Raw genomic sequence first — 21,751 nt, 5'->3', positions numbered from 1 at the left:
ATAAAAATGAAGATTAATTGTTAATATATGAATTTTTGTTATAAGAAATATTCAACAGGTGACTTTATATTATTAATATTGAAATAACTTTTTAATTATTTACCTTGATTTGGTTGTTATTTGTAGATGGATTATCATGTTCGTTTTCTGGTGCAGCATCAAAGACATTGAATTTTCTTTCCCCATTGTCATATATTTCTAATATAGATGCTAGATTTGCACAACGATAACAATAGTTTGGTGCTGACCATACAGTAGACAGTTTTCCATCATACAAGACCTATTATTAGTTATTTATTTTGACTCATTATTTTTGGAAATTAATACTTGATATCCTTCATGACATAGTTGATGTGCACGTAAAATATGTTCCATATTATTAATTTCAAGAAATTTTTGTACAATATCGATGCCAAATGTATAACCTGCTCCTCTAAAAAAATTAAATATAAAAAGTATTATTTTATTAAAAACACCTTGGTGAAATAGAAAAATCACGTTTATCTTGATCTGGATCTGACCATACTAGGTCTGCCATAGGACCCTCATGCGGTATTTCTAAAAAAACCTTATTATAAGCCTAATTATATTAATCATTGTGTACCTCGGAAACGATTGATAATTTTTATTTGATCAATAGAATGGATAGACGGAGACAAACCTAAATGTTTATTTCTTAAATCATAGTTATATATATATACCTCCGTGAACACAAAATATTTTATTATCGATAATAACAGATAATGTCAAAAAATCAAACATATTAGTAAAATGATGCCATACATTAGCACTTCCATATTTACGAATGCATTCTGTATAAAAACCATATGTTTGAGTTACACTTCGTGATTCGTGGTTTCCACGGATAAGATGAACACGATTTGGATATCTTAGTTTTAAACATACAAGCAAAGAAATAGTCTCTACACTAAAAAGCCCTCTATCAACATAATCTCCTAAAAAAAGGTAATTAGTATCCGGACAAAATCCACCAATCCTAAAAATTTCAACCAAGTCATAAAATTGCCTAGACCACATAAAAAACAACAAAAAAAGATATATATACAGACCCATGGATATCACCAACAACAGTAACTGGAGAACATATATGAAGAACATTACTTTCCTCCATAAGAAGTCTTTTTGCATGATCACAGATGGTTTCGATAATTGGCTCACTAAGAAGCTGTTTTTTATATAATTTTTCAATGCAAATGTCTACATCCATCTTTAAGAAAACGTCTTTACCTTCTTTTACCAAACAAATTATTCCTATATTTCTCATCATCAATGAATATTTACCCTGCTAAAAAAATACTTTAAATATTCTCATTTTTACTCGAAAAAAAGAGAAATATAAACACAATATCAAAAGCTTCTTTAAAACACAAATTCCTTTATTTTATTTCTATTCTTTTTTTATTTTATATTCTTTTTTATCAATTTTATCTTAAATTTTATCTTAATATAAAGATAACCTACGTTACGTGTTACGTTGGGGCGATCCTAAATATAAATTCTTATAAAAAAATTCTTATAAAAAAAAACAAAAAAAATTCCCTAAAAGCTGTTTTTTTTGGAAAGTTGGTTTATTTTTTATTATTTATTATTTTTTACTCAGCCAACTTCTTTTTGGGGTTTTTTCCTGGTTTTTTGTACTGATAGTAAGAAAATATTTTTGAAATGATATTACTGACAACAAAAACAATAAGATTAGTCTTTCTTGAGAAAAGAATCATATATTTTTATTTTTTACCTTTAATAAGTAATAATGACATCTACTTCTATTGAGAAAGCACCAGTAGGATCAGTTAATCAGCAAATTTTTCCTAGTACTGCTACAAGGCCATTTACAGAAGATGGACGTCCATTGAAATGTTATGTTGGAAATTTAAGTAATCAGTGTCGTATGTATCATCTTCGTGAAAAGTTTTCTCCTTTTGGGACTATTATTAATGTTGAATTAAAACCTAATATTGGATGTGGCTTTGTGGTAAAAAATACAGTGGTTTATATTGTGATTTATAATATGCTGAATGAAGAATAGGAGTTTGTAGATCCTGAGTCGTGTATTAAAGCATGCCATGCTCTAGATGGTACAGAGCTTTTTGGTCAGACATTACGTGTTGAAACTCAGAAACAAGTATACGGTGTAAGGAAAATAGTAACGGAAAAGCTTGAAGGCTGTTTTAACTGCGGTGCTAAGAATCACTGGGCTAAACATTGTCCAAAGATGCCTCCTCCGGGGTATGATCTTTTTTTTTTGTGTTAATACTCAAGATTTAGAACACCGCAAAATGTTTCTCCAAAATCTTCTATTTTATCTTCAGAAACTCATGGTCCTATGAAACCTCCTGGTATAGTTTTTTTTTCTGTAGATGCTTGAATTTATTATTTCTAGGGAATTATGACATTTATAATTACGGTTATCCACGATACTATTTTGAAGATATGCCATATCGACAACCCTGTTCAAATGCATATAGAAACTCTTATTATTATGCACAAAAAGATTATTTCTTTCGTGATCGCGATATACGTGATTCAAAAGACTTTCAGAAATATAGAAATCGTCAATGGAATCCGCCTCCTGAAAAATTTTCTGAAAGCGCTTCTATCAGCTATAAAAGATATCTTAATACTGATCCAAAAGTCAGAGAAAATGATCGGCTAGTAGCTTCATCTAATGATTTTGAGTCATCTGAATTTAAGTCTAAATCAGCAAAATCTTTAAATGAAGATAAGAGTTCTAAAACCCAAGTAGATTCTTCTCAGGCTGAAAATGTATTAAAAGAATCTGAAAAAGATAATGTAGCTGATAAAAAATTGCATAATAATCAAAACTCTACATCTCAAGATACTTCAGCTGTAGCTAAACAAGAAATATATAATCAGAACACAGAATCTTCAGATAATAAGAAAGTTGCTCTTTATCAACCAATACGAAAAGATCATCTTCCTTATGCTTATTGTGAACCTCAGTATTATGATGATTATTATAACCATCAGGACTATATATATCCTGAATCTTATGATCGACCATATTTAGTACCTAAATATCCTAATGATACTTTACCTTATGATCATTATCCAAGTTATACTGGTCGTCATGCTCCTTTGCGTATGCGATCTAAGTACTCTGATGGTTATAGGTATGTTTAATGAATATTTTATTATATGTTAATATTTTTAGGTATTATCCTTATTCAGAACATTATGCACCTTATGATACTAATTATCGAAATCGTAAGTCTATGCAACATTTAGACTATGCTCCAAACCCAAGAATGGATTATGCTGCGCTTAATTATTCCCAAGGTTATTCACGTAGGTGCTCTCCATCATCAAATATGTATTCACAATCTTATAATTATGGATATCCTTGTGAATATCGCTGAAATACGTTCTTATATATATTTACTCAATGGTAATAAGCAGTTATTATTATATTTTCAGCTTTATTATGGGTTCATTCTAGCTTTTTGTTTTTAATTTTACATTAAATTGAATTGATCTTTTAATATTTAATAATTATATATATATAATTAATATATATATTTTTGGTTAGAATTCTATATGTAATTTTTTTAGTTCTTTATATTTAGTTATCATTTGGTTAGAGTTTTATATGTAGTTTTTTTAGTTTTTTATATTTATTTAGTTATCAAATGGCATTTGTTGTAAATTTTGGCCTTGAGTATTTTTCTAATTTCTATATTTTTGAATATTTATTTGAAATATTAATAAAAAAAATGTCTAGTAAAAATATTTATAATATTTATAAATTTTTGTTATCAGATGAAATTTTAGACTTATTAATCTTATAGATTTATAATTTCTTTTTTTATTAAAAATTTTTTGTAATTATTTTTAAATCATGTAAATTTTAAAAATGTTTTTTATTATAAAAATATATCAAATTTAATTTTTATTTTAATATTGTTTATTTTAAATTAAAGTATGTTAATCTTCTAATTAAAACACTATTATATGTTTAGTTAAAAATACAATTGAGTCTTTTAAAATTAATTATATAGAACAAAATCAAAAAAATAACTGAAATTTATAGTTTATAAATCTCACAAAAGTGGAATAGCTTTATCAGAGTTAATATCCTCGTTTTCTGAACTTATTTCTTTTTCAATATTTTCACTATCTGTGCTTTTTTCATAATTAAAATCAGTTTCAAAATCTATTGTATGATCGGAATCCGTATTTTCACTATCAGTGTTTGACTTATAAAAATTATCTAATCTTTGTGCTTCAAATGTTTTTAAATTTAACAGAATTGAACTATTTTCGGTTTTTTTTGATGTAGAATTTTTTAAAAAGTTACAGTTAGTATCTTCATTAAACTTTTCTTCCCTTAAATCTGAATTTGGTAATTGAGTAATATCATTTAACCAATTGGGTAAATTGTTATATCCTTTTATTGTTTTAAGAAGTGTAAGGGACGAACTTCCTAGTGTATATGCTTCTCTGCCCATAGAATTTGTTATTATTTTTGTATTTGGCCTTAAAGAAAAAATAATTCTTTGTGAAAATAAACTAGTAGGGTTAAGTGTTAAAAATTTATATAAACGTGTTCTATCGCGAATATCAAATGAAAAGTCATATCGAGATAACAACATAATATAATCGTAAAGTTTTGTAACGATTTGTTTGTTTGATGAATTGTTATATATTGCAATATTTTTAGTTAAAATTTCATTTTCTTCTAATATTAAATCTGAAAAAGTATTATTGTTATTTGAATTAGATGATATATCTAATTTTTCTAGAAAAGCAGTTAAAAAATCATCTGACTTCTTTTTGAAACAATCTGAATTATATATAATATATAGTTTTGTTGCAAAAATAAGAATTTGGTTTTTTACAACTTCTTCCTAATATACGTAAGAACTTTAAAATAAATATAAATTATATACTTGTTGTGAAAATGATTTTGCAAGAATTCTTAACATATCTAATGATAATTTTGGAAGACTAAAAATATTTTCCGATACAAGATAAATTATAGATGTCCTGACTGATGCTATACAAATGGAATCATAATATAAGACAAGTTGCTCTATATAATGTAAATGATCTTTTGGATTAAGTTGTATCAATTGAGATATTACAGATACAGATTCTTCTACTAATACATCTATAGTAGTGAATTTATAATATCAAATAATTTAATAAATACCATTAGAACTATTAATATTAGTCATGAGACTTTGAAGACATAATTCTGAAATAAAACAGTGATTAATTGCACAATATCCGATAGATTTTATTGCATTAGATACTATATTTGGATTCAAGCTTTTTGTATGCCACTAAGAAAACTAAACTTAGTAAGAAAATATTTAAAGAAATACCTTAAGTTCTTTCAAAATATTTATTACATTTTCTTTTGTTGCAATTAGAGAGAGAATTTCAAATTTTAACTTCCATATCTTTTCAGAATCAGATGGATAAATAAAAAAATGCTTATAAAATGAAGAAAAAACTGTCTATAAGATATTAGTTTAAATATCTAAAATTTTAATATTACAGGATATTTAATAGAAATTGCTACAATGTTAGTTAATGCAATATATTGGATATCCGGTGTTCCTTTTAATAGTCGAATTAATGGTTTTACAAGTTCATGTAATTTTGTTAAAGATCCAATATGATATAATATTTTGCAAGCCGCCATTACAACCTAAGATAGAATTAATTAGAATAAAAAATATACTATAATATATTACTGAGTTATTTCTGCTTTTAAGTAATGGGACAACACTTGTTAAGAGTAAGTTAAAATCTTCATTAAGAGTATTATTTTTTAATTTTGGTGTTTTTTGATCAGATTCATCGCTAGAATAAAACTTTTCTTCTTTATTTAAATTATGATCATGACATGCTACATTATCTGGTATTAAAAAACATTTCCGAGCATAAACTAAAAGAATATTTAATACGATCGTTTGATCCCATTCATTCAATTCATGAAGAGTTCTACAGATTCTACGGTAATGTGGATGTATAAGATCTAATCTTTCGGGGCATATTTCCTGAAAAGCAAAAAGAGCTGAGCCGAATACCATGTGAGATTTATCATTGAAAAGAAGTGAAAGATATTCTATTACTGTAGAAATACATGAAGGATCCAATCTAGCTACTGAGCATAAGTACTGAATTATAGAATTTTAATTCACCTGTAGCATTTTATCATAGAAATTATTGCAGATTTTCTTACATAAAATGACATATCCATAATACAACGCTTTATTTCTAACAAAATTATTTTTGAAATTGCAGTTACTCGAATTCCTGATAAAGTTCTAATTGACATCCCCCTAATGAGAGGATTTTTGTGATTTAATCCCTTTTGAATTGTGTTAATAGAAAGAAGAGCTAAGTTAGGGTCGTATTCTGCATAACGTGTTATATAAATATAAATAAGCTTTTGTATTTCTAAATCAGAAGATGCAACATTTTTAACAATGGGTAAAAAATATTCTGATACATCTATTCCATGTGACATTAACTATTATTCATAAGATGCTGTTTATTAAAAACAATAAAAATACGTAAATAACTTTTTTCACTCCAACTGCTCTTTCTTTTTCACATTCAGAATTTAGAAGTTTACTGATTTCATTAGATGTTGATTCATTTTCCTTAGAATACATAGATGGTAATATCATTAAAGAAGATCCCCGGAAATTATTTGCAAAATCAATTACTTCTTGAAGCATTATTATCTTTGATATGAAACCTTACACATAAAAAAAGGCTATAAAAAGTCCATGTAATATTCCTATTAAATAGATTTATTATTTGTCTTTATTTTTTTTAATTGGTTTAAAATTACGAGATTAAGAATTTCTTAGATGTATAATTTATTTTTTAAAAAATATAACCTTATTACAAAACTTTTTTTAAAAAGCTTCTATCATATAGACTTATACATCATTCTTATATGAATTTATTAAAAATCTACTGAAATAGATGTATCACTTTTATTTCCTATGTAAGATTCTTTTTCATCAACAGGAGGTAATGACCATGGCTCAATTGAAAACTTTTTACGACTAATTTTAAATGCTAAATCATTATCATGATTGATTGAATTTTGAGAAAATGGAAGTTTGTGCAACTTTAGAAGACCTTGAAATTCATTTGTAGAATCAGTATTTAAAAAAGGAATCAATTCGAGAACACCGTCAGATAATAATTCCAAGTAACGAACTATACCAGTTTCTCGAGAATATAATTGTGTTGAAATACTTATCATAGCGACCAGACGATTAGAATATGTTCTTAAAAGTGCTCTTAATGTGTGAAAAAATTCAAGTATATTTTTGTGTTTTAAAGATTCAGAAGGATAAACTATAGGTAAAAGAATATTTGGAATTACTAATCGTATTGTCTTGGGAGATTCTGAAGATAAAAGTTTAAGAATTTCTGATATAAATTCGCTGTAAGGTTTAGATGACATAGGGAGAACTTTTGAACATGTGATGGATGCTGTATGCGGTATTCTCAAGCGTTTTGAAAGATCAAAAGTATGGCAATATTCTATGTTTTTGGATTTATTAATGCCCGGGCCTAATTCACTATATTTAACAAAAGAATGGATTTTTTATAAAAAAAAACCTTTATTTAATCCAAAATTATCCTTAAAATCCCCTAGATGATGGTATCTCCATGCTATTTTCATAATATCATCAGATGATTTATTTTTTTCATGATATATATTTAAATCTGCGTCTGGTAAATCTTGAAACCATGTTTTTGAAATGCCACCTGACCAAATTGCATGTCCATGAATAATGCCTTCTGCTGAAAAATAACGCAATAAAGAACTTGAAAAATCAGTTGTTCCAGTTTCTTCAATCAAAAAACACATTCCTAGTGGAAGACCCCCAAAACCAATAATTGAATCAAGAGATGAGCAGCCTGAGCTTGTAATATGGATTCCATTAAGCGGAGATGGACATACTCCACTGTCTAAAGTTTCTTCTGTATCTAAAGATGTCTCTAATGCTTTTTGCACATTTTGTAATCCAGGTGCAATTCTTCGTTTAAAAGACATTTTTATAAAATTATTTAAATAAAAAAGCTGTTCTAAAAAATAGCATCATCCAAATTTATAGCATTATTTTTAAGTGTTCGAATTTTAGTACTTTGAGTTTTTAGACTTTAATTGGCTACTAACTGCTAAATTTATTTTTTAAATATATTAAAAGTAATTTTTCATAAATATTTTTGATTTTTGAAGCATTTGAGTTTAATTTATATAATTAAATGTTATGAAATTAAGCATATCAATTTTAATATTAAATACAAAAGTCAAAAACATAGAATATGGATAAGTAAACGCTTTTAATAAATATAGTAAATATATTATATTCGATATTTATTTTTTTAAAGATTTTTTACGCGTTTATAAGTTTTAAAGAGAATTATTTTTTAAAAATATGACTTTGGATTTTTTATTGTTTTTAAAAAAATCTATGTTACTGTTGATTATAATTAAAACAGAAATAAATAAATAAATAATATTATATATATATATATATTATTATAAAAATATTAATTTAATTAAGACATGTTTTTTTATTTATTTTCTATACATTCTTTTATCATCGTATCTTAACTTTAGATAACCAAAAAAATCTTAGAAAATATAAAATAAATGAAACTAGTGTTATGATAACATTTAGACATTATTAAAATATTAATGACTGCATTTTACAAAGCATATTCGCAAAAAGTAAATAATACAGGAATAATACCTGAAATAACATTAAATAGATCAATGTCTATTCATTTTCCACTTTCAATAGATAAAAATAGAAAAAAACGTTTTACGTCTTCTGGTATTTCTTATAAGCAACATGAATCTTATAATGATTTTGGGTCTTTATCAGTGGATAGTTTACAACATGCTTCATCATGCCAAGCTTTACCATCATCTCCATCATGTGATATAAAAATTCGGTTATCTGAATTGAGTACATATGTTCCATCAAAAAAAAGTAAACTTTTTCGAAGAGTCCTTTTATCAATTCAACGAAAAAAAAATATATTCATGTTTCGAAATAATTTGTTCTCTCGTTTTTATATATCTCAATTTATTCAGCAAACGATTAATTTACTATGTTCGTTTAATGTTCGTAAAAATGAGGTATTAAATAGTTTTGATTGTTATAAAAGTTTTCTAGAAGAAGAATATTGGCGCAGAATTCTTCTACAAGAAATTTTAATGTTAAGTTTTTTTACTCAACCTATTAAACAGGAACAAGTATTAAATAACATTCGGCCTGATTTATCTAATACAGTTGAAGACACTGATAATTTTATTATTAAACCCAGTGTATCAACATGTCCAGTGACACCAACATTACAATCGTCATCATCATCTACTGCTTCTGCTTCTTTATCATCTACAAATTATGCTCCGTTTGGCTCTAAATTATTTCCTTTATTTTATAATATTAATCAGTTATCACCGGGTGACTTTCAATCTAGTCCTGAAAAAACATCAATTATCTATACTGGTGATGAGAATTTAAATTCTAATGTTTCATTTTCTTCGGATAATTGCAAATTATATATTCATGATACTTATAAAGATTTTTTGCCAAAAAAACAAGAAATAAAAATTGGAATACTATAATATTATAAAAGTTATAGTTTACATAAATTTTATTTGAATTGTCATATTTTAAATAACCTTAATATATGGCAAATGAAAAGAATCTAAATAAAGATAATAGATGAATAAAAATATGTATTTAAGTTTTTTGAATTTTTCAAAATTAATTTTTGCTTAATTTTATGCTATAAAAATTTATGAAAATTGTTATGGTTTTGGTTTGGTTTGACTATTATTTATAAGGAATAGACACAAGTACTTAAAAAACTTTATTAATATTGTATCCCTTCTAAAATACTAATAAATATTTAAAATAAAATGTGTATGAATATAAAATAAATATAATATACAAAAATATGTTCATTAATTTTTGTTTTTTTTTTTTTTTTATATTTTAAGGAATTCCTAATGAGTATTAAATATAACAATTGATGAGTTTATCCGGATAATATTATTAAAAACATAAGCAAAAATGCAATTACTATAATCCAAAAAACATTGCCTATTATAGTGTTAAAATAATTATTTAACCTGAAAATACTTTCCTTTCTTTTTAATATTTTTAACAACTTTTTTAAGTCTTTTTTCAGATTTCTTCAATTTTCCTTGTGATTTATCTACAAGTACCTCCATTTCTTCAAGAAATTCATTATGTAACTCTAACTCTGATTCCATTTGAATTGTTAATTCTTTTTGAGTAGATATAGAATCATATAAATTGTTTAATGACAAATCTTGTTCTATTTATCATTAACTATCCATAATGAATGTTTTATTTAAAAAAACCTTTTATAATTTGTTGTTGTGCTTTTAGTATTTGTTTTTGACTTTCTTGAGAACTTTTTATAAAAGTATTATTAAAATCCTCTGTTTCTTTTGAATTTGATGTCCTAAGAAATTCATTTTCCCTACTTTCTTTAAGAATATAAATCAACAAAATTTATCTTACAATTTATGTTCCTTTTCTTCTTTTTTTAAATCTATAATAAGCTCATAGTCGTCTGTATTTTCTGATTCCAACATTTCTTCTAATCTTCTATAATAATCTTGTATTCTGATTAAAATATATTCCTGCTGCTTTAGCGTTTCTGTAGATCTTGAACTTTCGTTAAACACTGTTTAAACATTTATCATTACAAACATATTAACATTATTTTCAAAATCAGATTGCTCTTGTTCAATTTTATAGATTCTTTCCTTTATAGCTTTCATTGTTTTATTGATATGTTTTTCATCTTCTGATGATATTTCAAGGTTTAATGACTTAAGCTTATTTTTTTCTTAAATAAAGTTTTAAGTTAAAACTTAACTTAAAAATATAGAGTGCTGACCTAAAATTGAATAAAACGCAGATTCTAATAGAAAAATCAAGTAAGAATATGTTGTCATTTTGAATTTTTTTATTATTACGATAGATTTATTACTTATTAAAAATTAGAAAATTAATGTTTTGAAGATTAAAAATATATATATAAATAAGTTATATTTTTATATACATTATTACATTTTCTTGGTTATATTTAATTTTAAAATTATTGCATAAACATTAATGGAAGAAAAAATTCATCAATTAATTTCATTTTGTCAATCAACAGATATTGATATTAGGAAAAATGCAGAAATAGAGTTAGGACAGTTAGAGATTCTAGAAGGTTTGTATTTTGCTTGGCTACATATGATTTCTTGATAATTTTAATAGAATATCCCATCTTTTTGGCTAAACTCGCTGCTTCTGCAACTACTGAAATTCATGTACGACAGGTATATATTAAAAAAATAATCTATAGTATTTTGTTTATTTAAAAAGGCATCATTAATAATACTTAAAAAATATGTATTGGGCCATTGGTCCTGTGTTTTTGAGGAATTTCATGGACCTATTCCAAATCAATATATAAAAAATAAAATTAGAGTTATATTATTGGATCTCATCTCATCTAATTCAAATATGATTAGGAATGCTGCGGTATATATATATTTATCTTTTAATTAAACTTAATCTTAAACAGGCTCATGTTGTTTCAAAAATAGCTAGTATTGATTGGCCAGATGAATGGCCAGAGTTATTTAATAATATCGTATCTAAGCTTTCTAAGAATTCAGAAAACGATATGAATGGGGGATTAAAAGTTTTAAAAGGTTTTTCTGCTTTGCATTGTATTTATTAAATTTATATAATTAGAGTTAATTGATGATGCGCTTACTAATGAATATTTTTTTTCTATTTCTCCGACTTTAATAAAGCTTTTATATAATATATGTTCAAATGATCAGGTAATGTTGGTATAAAAATGTTTATATTTATTAAAATATTTCAGTATTCAACCAAAATTAGAATTCTGTCTTTATCTGTTTTTAAGTCTTGCATAGATTCATTGGAAATGATAAAAGAAACAAATTCAGAAGTTATTAGTGTACTTGTTACTGAAGCTTTTGATTTATGGATAAATTTGTTTATTGAAATCATTTCTAGGAATACTATAACAACTTTGAATTGTGAATTTATACATTTTAAATTAAACATTATTAAGGTTATTTAATGACATTGTCTTAAAAAGAATTAACAGAATTCAAGGTTTTACATAAAATTAGACAAACATTTTTATCTCAATTGACAAAACATTTTCCAAATATTTTTCAAACTTTATGGATTGAAATTGAGCAATTAAAGAAAATATATTCTGAATATTACATCTTAGATTCTCATGAATCTGACCATGAAAATGATTCTGATGGTGATTCTATAAGTTTGTCTGTATTATTAACAGAAGAATTTTTGTTTATTCAAATTTCATTAAGGAATAAAATAATACAAAAAACTTTAGATTTGGTTAATTGTTCAAAAGATTCATTTTTAAGTAAAATTATTAATACATCTGTGTTTTATTCACAAATATCATTATTACAGGTTATATTTTAAACATATATATATATTTATTTATTATTATTAGGAAAAAGAATTTATGGACGATTCTAATACCTTTATCGAAGATGAATTAAATGAAAATTCCAGATGTACTGTTCGTCAGGCTTCAGTAGATTTTATTGAGGTTTTAGAATTTTTAGTTTTAATTTGTTTAAAACTTTATTCTAGGAACTTTCAAATTACAGTTTAATTTCAACTAAAAAAATTTTAATGGATGAATTTGAATTAATAATTTCTGGCTTAGATTTTGAGTAAAATTATTTTTTTTTTTTGTTTTTTAAATTTAAATTATTTTTAGATGGAGATATAAAGAAGCGATATTGTTTGTAATTAGTAGAATATTAAAAAAATTTGGTCTTTCAGAAAAGCGCAATATCGCTAATGTTTCTATATCTTATTATAACATGAAAAATTCTTCAGGTATTTTTGAAGCATATAATTATATTCTAATCAGAAAAGATCTTTTAAAGGCACGTGCTATTCTTATACTTGGACAGTTAACTGATATTCTGGATAATAATGAATTGTCAAGCTTGTTTTCGGATTGCATTCTTATTGTATTTTCTGAATCTATAGGAATAATTAAGTTGTCTGTATTTAAAACAATACAAAGGTAATTTGATTATATTGAAATTGGGTATTATTTATTTTAAGATTATCTATATCACTTCCTTCAGAATATTTAAGACCTTTTCAACCTCAAATGATTAAAATTATAGAATTTTATATTTTTCAGGTCAATGGTGAATCATTAATATTATTGTTAGAAGTTTTACTTTCTGTTATTAAAATTAATCGAGATATTGCGTTATGTTCAGAGTCAACAATAATTTCTTTACTATTTAAGATCGTTATGTCTAATTCAAATGATCCTTATCTAATTGGAATTGTTCAAGATATATTTGAAGATTTAGCAGAAAATGTTTTGGATTTTTCATTGTTTTGTGAAATTGTTGTTTTTCCATTGAAAGAGCTTTTGTTTTCTAAAGTATCTAATATTTTAGAGACACAGTTAGTCGAGGTTATTATCTATAAATATTTACCTAGTTTTATATATAGCTTATATATAGGTTGGTTTTGATATATTATATTCTGTAATAAAAGGAGGAACGGTATCTTTATCTATAAAATTTCTTGAGGAAATTATTCCTGGACTTATATATGTTATGAAAAATTATGATAATAATGAAATTTTACAGGTTTATATTTTGACTTTTGGATAAAAGGACTGATTTAAAAATAGTCTGCTGAGGAAGTTTTAAGACAAATTATTCTTAAAGATTATAACAAACTCGTTAATATGCATGTTTTTAGTTTTTTTTTTTGTTTTTATTAACAAAATCTAGAAAATACGAGACAGGAATATCTGTTTTTGATGAAATAATGAATATTATAGGAATTTTATTGGAAAAGTCTTCTTTAGAGTCTGCAAACTTTTTTATTGGTTCTCTTATAATAGCTATGATGTATAATGTAGATTTTACTTTTTATCTATAATTTTTGTTTACTTTCGTAGGCTGGAGAAAACTTTCAAAATCACTTACCATCTTTACTAGAAGCTATTATTATTCGTCTTACTTATTCTTCTTCCCCACGTTTCTATCAAGTTAAAATAAGTATAAAATCTATAATTTTGTTTTTAATGCATTATATAGGAAATGTTATTGATATTTGCACATTTACTTGTTAATCAAGCAAAAGCAATTGTTGATTTTCTTTATAATATAAAAGTAGGTGGAGTTTCGGGCTTAGATATTTTGTTAAAATCATGGTGTGAAAATGTTGATATTATATGTGGTTATAAAAATATTCGTTTAAAGTATTAAACTAATAGCGAATACTCTTATGACTAACTTAAGTAGTTCTGTTGCGATGGCAAACTTATTTATGCTTCAAGATATACGACTTTCTAATATTATTGTAAAAGGAGATTTGATTATTAACAGGTCAGAAGAGATAATAACACGATCAAAAACTAAACTAAGTATTTTTATTTTGAGAAATAGATAAATGAATAAATTTCTTTTAGATTCTGAAAAATATACTTTTATTTCACTTCCAATAAAAATAATAAAAATATTGTTAAAAGAACTTTCGACTTTTATAAGCATTAATAATAAAAAATCATCTGAAATTTTTAAGTTTAGTTTGGTTAATGCTGAGGATGATTGGGAAGATTTATCTACTCAAGATAGTTACAGTGAAGAAGGAAAGAAATAATATATTTTATAATATTAATCTTAACATTTATAGAAATTTCTACTGTATTTGATTATAGTGATGATTCTATGGAAGATCCTTTAAAAGATTTAGATTTAGAGGTTCGATTTTTTTTCTTGACTTGCTTTATTCTGATTTTTCTAAGAAATTTTTTATTGGCTTTTTTAAGAATGTTATATCCAATAATATCAACAATTTCAAAGCTATAATACCTTATTTAACATTAGAAGAACATTCTATTTTACGTATAATTAGTAATCGTTAATCTAGATATTATTTATATTTTTATTATTTTGTTTTGTTTCATTTTATTTTTAATTTAAATTGTTTTTATAGATTAAATTTCTTTAAAAAAATATATAATTAAGAACAAGTATAAATTTTGCCAATTGTTAAGGAATTTTAAATAAGTAGGTGCGGTATTGTTAATGTTTCCTTTTTTCTATTTCTCTAAGAATTATAAACAATATAATAAGAAAAAGCTATCACGAGATAATAAATATTCACAAAAGTCATTATTAGGTTTTGAGAAAGCAATTGATGAATCCAAAGAATGCTTTAAGCCTTCTCATTCTTTAACTATTTACCATAAACGTTGGAGACCAAGTATACTGGGTTTTAAAAAATCACCATTAAGATTTTCTACAAAATCATCTTCATACTCTTCAAGACTTTTTGATAAAAATTCCAAAGATTTAGATCTAAATGGTGTTTATAGAACTGAGACAGTAACGTCTTTTAGCTCAAGATCATCAGAAAATATATGTATTTCATCTTATGCTGCTAAAGTAGATGGTTTTAAAATATTTAAATCAAAGCCATCCTTGTACTTAAAAGAAAAAGTCAATGCTTCTGGAAACGTCTTTTCTATTAATTCTAATTTAAAACGAAGTTCTTTAAATAGTTGTATTTCTAGTCTTGCAGATGAAATGAATAATACTGAAATTCGGATACTACTTGAACGTGATCAGAGACGAAGGAAAAAGAATAAAGTATCTGAAAAAGTGCAATCAGATGATTCCAGGAAAGAACACAGTTCAATTGTAGAGGCACTATCAGATAAAAGACTTTTTAATATTATATCACCAAATCAAATATCAGATAAACAAGTTGAAAATTATAATTTAAAATTTAATGAACAAGAAGATTTTGTTGATTTTCCATCAAAATGCAACAGGGATACTTCTATTTCTAAAAATACTAATAATTCTCAAATTTATCATTTCAAAAATATAGATCATAATGTTATACCAGCTAGTACTATGTTAAACAGTGATCATAATAATTTAGAAAAGACTAAAGAAATAGCTTTACTTTTAAAAAACAATTTTGATTCGGAAATAGAAAATAAATTGCATAATCAACAAAAAAAGTCTTTTATTGATGAAAGTATACAGTCTTACTTATGCGATCAAAATAACTGGGAAAGTTCATTTAATTTTAAGCATCCAAAATTATTTTTATCGAATCATTTTATTCAAGATAATTCTGAAAATCTAAATGAATTTGTATTTCGTTCTTCATTAGCATCTTTTTCTCAACCATATATATTACAACAACAAATATCGCTTTTGCAATTGCATAAAGATTTAAAAACATTATTAGAAAAAGATTCTGTTAATAAAAATTCTCTTCATATGACAAATATTGATTTGAAGATTGAAAATACCGAAAATTGTAACCTTCCTACGGTTTTCGATCCTCCATTTTCTATGACTTTATCTCCATTAAAACTCAATTGTTCTAATTTATAGTTATTAATATTAAAAAATAGACTACTTAATTTGGTTAATTTTAACTTGTTTAAAATATATATATACCTGTGATTAATAATTTTTTAGGATTTTTGAATCTTTTTATAGATTTAATTTACATTCTTGAGTATTTTTTAGGTTAAAAAGTATAATATGAATTCTATAAGTTTTTGATTAAATAGCATACTAGTTATATTGGAAATCCTTTATAAGTTGTTTAGTTATAATCTAGACAAATTCATTATCGTATGAAAATGTCTGTTTTAAGCTTTTAAATAAAAACAACATTACTATATTGAATATATTAATTGTTTTGGCATTTATAATGTATATATAAGTATTGTTGTTACTATGATTATTTAGGAATTAGGCTTTGAAAGACATGTTTAAATTATTTTAAATTTTATATAAATACTATTGTTTTTATTAATTTTTTGATAAATTAATTTTATTAAATATATATATTTTATGTGAAAAAATATTGTCTTATAAAATTATTTTAAAAATTTAAGAATTGCAAACTTTAGAATTTAAAACATTCATAATTAAATATTTTAAAAACAATAATAATAATATAACTTATTATTATTAAGTTTTATTTTTAAATTTTACAATTATGAATATTTAAGCGCTTAAATTATTCTAATTTAAGGATTTTTATTGAAATTTATATACTGTTTATAATATGGACTAAAAATTATCATATAAAGCAAGATTTTAGTTTTTAAAAAAAGAAACAACTTAGAAATCATAAAGACTTTTTATAATACTATTTTAAATAGTTTAAATTTTAAAACATATTAATATTTGAAATTTAATAATGAATAACAAATAAAAATGAATTCATGTTTTATAAACAAGCAATAATAGTTTCTTCTAGTTTTTTGCTAGATGCACCAACAACTTCGCATAATTTATTGCCTGATTTGAAAAACATAAATGTTGGCATTGCAGTCACACAGTACTCAGAAGCAATATCCTATAATTAACAAGGTTAGTATATTTTAAAATATTAACGAGCATAGATAATACATTATGTTCATCTACATCTACTTTGAGGAAAGCACTGTAAAAAATTACCATATAGTAGTATTATAAAGATGTACATACACATTTTGATATTTTTCAGAAAATTCCTGAAATTTAGGAGCAATTGCTAGAAAAATGTTTTAAACATATAAAAACAATTTTTAAGAATAAAAAAAACCTTTGCATGGACCACTATGTGCTATTAAACAAGAAAAAAATAATTATCATTTTTACCACCAAGTTGCAAAAAAATCAACAACTGTTAACTGTTCCGATGAAATTTTGTTTTTAAACTCATTCATAGATGAAATAGCGTGCACCATTCTAAGATATTGACGAAAATACAAATTAAATCCTAATCTTTTTAAAATTTTTGTAGAATATAAAATATTTCCAGAAAGTAATCTCGCCAGTTTTTATTTATCGGAAAAAAAACGATTAAAAATTACATTAAAAAATTTTAAAAAAAATTGTAAAATATACATTTACTTGATTTTCTAATATTATATTTCTTTTTGTATTAATTACTTTTTGTATATTTTTTCATCTTTAATAAGAATGAGTTATAAATAAATAAAAGATATGTTAATAAAAGGATATTTGTTTATAAAGTAATTAGTAATTGGTAAATTATGATATTTAGACAGTATAAGCACATTATATGACTATATAACCAGTATAAAAGTATATTCTAAGCAAAATGAGAAAAAAAAATATATAATAAAGAAAAACCTTAAAAATAAAAGATAATATATAAATAATTTTTTATGTAAAAATCAAATAGATATGTCTTTTGTATTTTTCTTAATATTGTCTTGAAAATTCTCGAGTAAGAAATTCATATCGATTCCTAATTCATTTAATATTTTGCATTGTTCTTTAATTGCATTCATGCTATGCAAAAATATATCAGATTCATAACCAATAGAGCATAGTTGTCTTGAAAAGAATTCCAAAAAACCTTAAAAATATTAATTTAAAAGAAAAATTAAGAAAACTACTGACTTTGTATTTGAAATTTTATCCATGTTATAAGACCTAGTAAAAACATTAATACAACAAAAAATTAATTGATTTTTAACCAGAAATTAAAGATGGTTTTTGAAAAGCTGATATATACATTTCTGCTGTATTACGTATTAAAACGAAGTGAATAAGAGCTAAATCTGATATGTATGCAACAACATCCCCTTTGAAATATAATTGCCTATTTCTCAATAAAAAATCATAAAGTTTTTATTTTTACCTAGTTCTTCGTTTAATCAAATTTGATCTAGATGTTAAAAATGAATTTTTTGCACGACTTTCATATCCAAGTCTTAACAAATAATGAACATCTTTTTTTACAATATTTTTAAATGATGACATTTTGTACAATTCATCACAAATTATATCGACCAACTTTGAAGAGCGTTCTTCAAGTTTTAAAATGATTAATTCTGTTGCAATAGATTCTTGCTTAAAATTTTCAATAGTTACCTTTCTTAAAAGATATTAGTTTTATTGATTTAATTTACAATTATATACATATCTTTTTCAATACTCTTTGTAGCATCTTCAAACAATCTATGAGCAATCATTATATCTAATTCGTCCATTTTATCTTGAACCCATTGTAAATTTTGAATTTCTTCATTAGGATTAAGTGAAATTGGTGAAACACTATTAAAATAAAATGAATTAAGTAAAGTTCGAGTAGTCATAGAAGGATCTTTAGCGTTTAAAAAATATATAGACTCTATACATTTTTAGTACTCATCTAATTATTATAAATTCAAAAACCCCTCGCTCTTCTCAATGCCTCTGCTTCTTCTCTTTGTGATTTCGTTAATGAGTAATATTCCTTTGTAAACTCTTGGAGCAATTTTTGTTTTTCGTCAATTTTGTCTGTTTTGAAAACAAAATTTCGTTTTTCTTTCCTAATAATTATAATGCCACTCATATCACGTTCTTCAGAAGTTAGAGAACTAGAGTCTAGATCAACCATTTCAATTTCGGTTAAAGAAAAACAGTTTTCTGCAATATATTTTATTTTTCCAATGCTTCGAGAACTTTGAGAAACTTGATATTTAGGAGAAACACGAGTAACCAACAGATTGTCATTAAGTAAGAACAAATGAGCTTTATATTTTGGTCTCCATGATGTACAATTCAACTCTTTCCAATTACTACTTTCATAGACGATATGTTTTCCATAGAATGTAGGTAAAAATTTCTGTATCCCTTCGACATTTTTAAAAAGATCTTTAATTTTATCTTCCCATATGCTTTTAAGATCTGCAACTGAATTTTTATTGTTCTTCCATTTGTTTTTTTCTGATGAAGACAAAGTTCGAGATGGTGAACTTATATCATCCTTTAAAAGCTCAATTGCATTAGACAATAAGTTTATTTGTTTTCGAATAGTGGTTATATCTGTATTTACATCAAAAATTTCTTTTGAAATTGAGATAAACTTTGAATAATTATCAAAAATGTTTTGTTGAAGATTGGATGTTATTATTTCAAAAGATTGTAATAACTGAACATAAAACCTAGAAACTTCATCCTCTGTAGCATCCGGAAAGTTCGCATTAATGTCTATTTTCAGGAGTTAGAGCAATTTTTTACTTTTTAAAAAAACATACATTCTTCGGGATTAAAGTCTTGAGATGCAAAATTGGAAAGATGAAATTCAAGAAACGGTCGTTGAGAGTCGCCTATACCTTTCCTTGGGTACTGAGAACCGGAAACAAATGAATTCAGGCCCTTATGATTGTCATTTAAAATTTGTGGGCCCACTCGTGCTGAAAATCTTCGTTTTATAAGAGATCCTATCTTAAAAGTATTTAGAGTACTTTTACAATGAATACACATGCAGCACACACCTTAATCCTGTCTTTTTCTTGTATTTTTGGCAATGGAGGGAGTGATATTTCCGATAAAGAATCCTCTGTTTTTTGCTCTTTTAAGTGCCATCTAAATATTAATTAAACTACAATCACTAACTTAAACCTTTCTTACTTCTTAGCATTTACTCTGCTTGTCATTTTTTGATATATAAACGTTTAAAATCGTCTTTAAATATAAATATTTATTGTTAAAATGACTAATGTACTTTCGATGTTTGTCCGTTAACGTAACGACTGAATATTGATTTTATTTTTCACTGATGAAAACATCTTGGATTGTTAGTATTGCTTTATCAAGTTTTCTAGCTTTTGGAATAGGCATGTTTTTTTGACTGTTTTAAAGACTTATTTTTTATCTTAATAGCTTATGCTCTTCATTTTGATTATAAACGAAGGAATAATGCAGCGTTTCGACGTAAACTGAGTAAGAAGAGTATATTATTGGACTTTTTTTTATGTTTTATTGAAGGACGTGATAAAAAGAAGTTATCTCAGGTACAAAGACAAGAAGCACTGCAACAAGAGGAGGCGTTGGCACAGGCGATTCGCAAAGCGTATCATGAAGTGCAAAGATGTGCTCTACCGCACCTCATAGAAGAACGAGAACAATTCTTTATGCAGGAAGTTGCGAAAGGTGAAGGTCTTTATGCACAAGGTAGCTATGGATTATGAATATGGTTGTGTTAATTTTTGTATATAGGGTCTCATAAATTTATCGAGGCTGCTAGTTGTTTTTTCCGTGCACTTAAAGTATATCCAAATCAGATGGAGTTAATGGTAATTTACGAAAAAACTATACCGAAGGTTTGTTAATTTTTTTCAAAAAAACTTATTTTAACCATCATAGGAAGTAAATGCCATTATTGTTAAATTGCTTCAGCTTGATGAGACTGAGAATGCTATCAAAAATATAGATGATGCACCTGAATGAGTGGTTTTATTGCTGAGTATACCTATCATTTAAGTATTCTTCATTTTTCTCAGCTTGATTCTGTATATTTAGATTTTATTAAAATAAATATCATTTTTTCTGATTGTTTCGATTCAATATAACTTTATTTTGCAAAAGATGTTTAACTCAGCCATTTTCTGGTGTATTAATATGGAAAAGATTTTTATATTAAAATAAATATTATGATTTTTAGAGTCAACAAATCTCTAAAAAAATAGGTAATTATCTTTTTAAAACACTCATTTTCTTGGGCGTGGATTTAAAACTTGCCGTAAATAACTTCTTAAAATTGTATTGAAATGATTTGGTATGTTTCTTTAATATTAAAAATTAAATGGT

At 24.8% G+C, this 21,751-nt stretch overlaps 11 protein-coding genes across 11 annotated transcripts; 5 read left to right on the top strand and 6 right to left on the bottom strand.

The window, feature by feature from the left end:
- Window positions 1-38: 38 nt before the first annotated feature.
- Window positions 39-1,285, bottom strand: T551_03131 (uncharacterized protein; the record flags this gene model as incomplete). Its single annotated transcript, XM_018375394.1, has 7 exons — window positions 39-62; window positions 104-280; window positions 328-433; window positions 477-558; window positions 605-661; window positions 702-1,027; window positions 1,071-1,285. The coding sequence occupies 7 exons, from the start codon at window positions 1,283-1,285 to the stop codon at window positions 39-41; spliced, it is 987 nt and encodes a 328-aa protein (XP_018228293.1).
- A 486-nt stretch (window positions 1,286-1,771) lies between these two features.
- On the top strand, window positions 1,772-3,398 carry T551_03130 (uncharacterized protein; the record flags this gene model as incomplete). The annotated part of the gene is made up of 5 exons (XM_018375393.1): window positions 1,772-1,993; window positions 2,048-2,247; window positions 2,287-2,357; window positions 2,402-3,152; window positions 3,194-3,398. The coding sequence occupies 5 exons, from the start codon at window positions 1,772-1,774 to the stop codon at window positions 3,396-3,398; spliced, it is 1,449 nt and encodes a 482-aa protein (XP_018228292.1).
- Window positions 3,399-4,079: 681 nt separating this feature from the next.
- T551_03129 (uncharacterized protein) lies at window positions 4,080-6,734 on the bottom strand (the record flags this gene model as incomplete). Its single annotated transcript, XM_018375392.1, has 8 exons — window positions 4,080-4,886; window positions 4,929-5,149; window positions 5,192-5,324; window positions 5,367-5,501; window positions 5,543-5,695; window positions 5,742-6,147; window positions 6,192-6,523; window positions 6,567-6,734. 8 exons carry the CDS (start codon window positions 6,732-6,734, stop codon window positions 4,080-4,082), a joined length of 2,355 nt encoding a protein of 784 aa, XP_018228291.1.
- A 233-nt stretch (window positions 6,735-6,967) lies between these two features.
- On the bottom strand, window positions 6,968-8,074 carry T551_03128 (Elongator subunit ELP4; the record flags this gene model as incomplete). Its single annotated transcript, XM_018375391.1, has 2 exons — window positions 6,968-7,587; window positions 7,636-8,074. The coding sequence occupies 2 exons, from the start codon at window positions 8,072-8,074 to the stop codon at window positions 6,968-6,970; spliced, it is 1,059 nt and encodes a 352-aa protein (XP_018228290.1).
- Window positions 8,075-8,722: 648 nt separating this feature from the next.
- On the top strand, window positions 8,723-9,661 carry T551_03127 (uncharacterized protein; the record flags this gene model as incomplete). Its single annotated transcript, XM_018375390.1, has 1 exon — window positions 8,723-9,661. One exon carries the CDS (start codon window positions 8,723-8,725, stop codon window positions 9,659-9,661), a length of 939 nt encoding a protein of 312 aa, XP_018228289.1.
- Window positions 9,662-10,162: 501 nt separating this feature from the next.
- Window positions 10,163-11,029, bottom strand: T551_03126 (uncharacterized protein; the record flags this gene model as incomplete). Its single annotated transcript, XM_018375389.1, has 5 exons — window positions 10,163-10,380; window positions 10,427-10,548; window positions 10,590-10,736; window positions 10,782-10,920; window positions 10,972-11,029. The coding sequence occupies 5 exons, from the start codon at window positions 11,027-11,029 to the stop codon at window positions 10,163-10,165; spliced, it is 684 nt and encodes a 227-aa protein (XP_018228288.1).
- A 160-nt stretch (window positions 11,030-11,189) lies between these two features.
- Window positions 11,190-15,051, top strand: T551_03125 (uncharacterized protein; the record flags this gene model as incomplete). The annotated part of the gene is made up of 21 exons (XM_018375388.1): window positions 11,190-11,292; window positions 11,340-11,401; window positions 11,448-11,606; window positions 11,650-11,779; window positions 11,823-11,914; window positions 11,959-12,171; window positions 12,216-12,548; window positions 12,592-12,690; window positions 12,735-12,817; window positions 12,865-12,986; window positions 13,026-13,179; window positions 13,221-13,587; window positions 13,637-13,765; window positions 13,810-13,868; window positions 13,913-14,039; window positions 14,083-14,172; window positions 14,222-14,385; window positions 14,429-14,550; window positions 14,596-14,766; window positions 14,820-14,887; window positions 14,932-15,051. 21 exons carry the CDS (start codon window positions 11,190-11,192, stop codon window positions 15,049-15,051), a joined length of 2,967 nt encoding a protein of 988 aa, XP_018228287.1.
- A 163-nt stretch (window positions 15,052-15,214) lies between these two features.
- T551_03124 (uncharacterized protein) lies at window positions 15,215-16,540 on the top strand (the record flags this gene model as incomplete). Its single annotated transcript, XM_018375387.1, has 1 exon — window positions 15,215-16,540. The coding sequence occupies one exon, from the start codon at window positions 15,215-15,217 to the stop codon at window positions 16,538-16,540; it is 1,326 nt and encodes a 441-aa protein (XP_018228286.1).
- An 850-nt stretch (window positions 16,541-17,390) lies between these two features.
- Window positions 17,391-17,892, bottom strand: T551_03123 (thioredoxin; the record flags this gene model as incomplete). Its single annotated transcript, XM_018375386.1, has 5 exons — window positions 17,391-17,519; window positions 17,573-17,606; window positions 17,651-17,696; window positions 17,748-17,761; window positions 17,804-17,892. The coding sequence occupies 5 exons, from the start codon at window positions 17,890-17,892 to the stop codon at window positions 17,391-17,393; spliced, it is 312 nt and encodes a 103-aa protein (XP_018228285.1).
- Window positions 17,893-18,345: 453 nt separating this feature from the next.
- Window positions 18,346-20,598, bottom strand: T551_03122 (uncharacterized protein; the record flags this gene model as incomplete). The annotated part of the gene is made up of 9 exons (XM_018375385.1): window positions 18,346-18,530; window positions 18,575-18,607; window positions 18,652-18,776; window positions 18,816-19,052; window positions 19,097-19,307; window positions 19,352-20,149; window positions 20,197-20,386; window positions 20,437-20,527; window positions 20,573-20,598. 9 exons carry the CDS (start codon window positions 20,596-20,598, stop codon window positions 18,346-18,348), a joined length of 1,896 nt encoding a protein of 631 aa, XP_018228284.1.
- Window positions 20,599-20,720: 122 nt separating this feature from the next.
- T551_03121 (uncharacterized protein) lies at window positions 20,721-21,391 on the top strand (the record flags this gene model as incomplete). The annotated part of the gene is made up of 4 exons (XM_018375384.1): window positions 20,721-20,757; window positions 20,825-21,115; window positions 21,161-21,264; window positions 21,308-21,391. The coding sequence occupies 4 exons, from the start codon at window positions 20,721-20,723 to the stop codon at window positions 21,389-21,391; spliced, it is 516 nt and encodes a 171-aa protein (XP_018228283.1).
- Window positions 21,392-21,751: the final 360 nt, after the last annotated feature.

Source organism: Pneumocystis jirovecii, assembly GCF_001477535.1.
Source record: "Pneumocystis jirovecii RU7 chromosome Unknown supercont1.15, whole genome shotgun sequence".
NCBI classification, from domain to species: Eukaryota; Fungi; Ascomycota; class Pneumocystomycetes; order Pneumocystales; family Pneumocystaceae; genus Pneumocystis; species Pneumocystis jirovecii.
The sequence above is the reverse complement of the archived record's forward strand: the minus strand, read 5'-3'. Positions and strand labels throughout refer to the sequence as shown.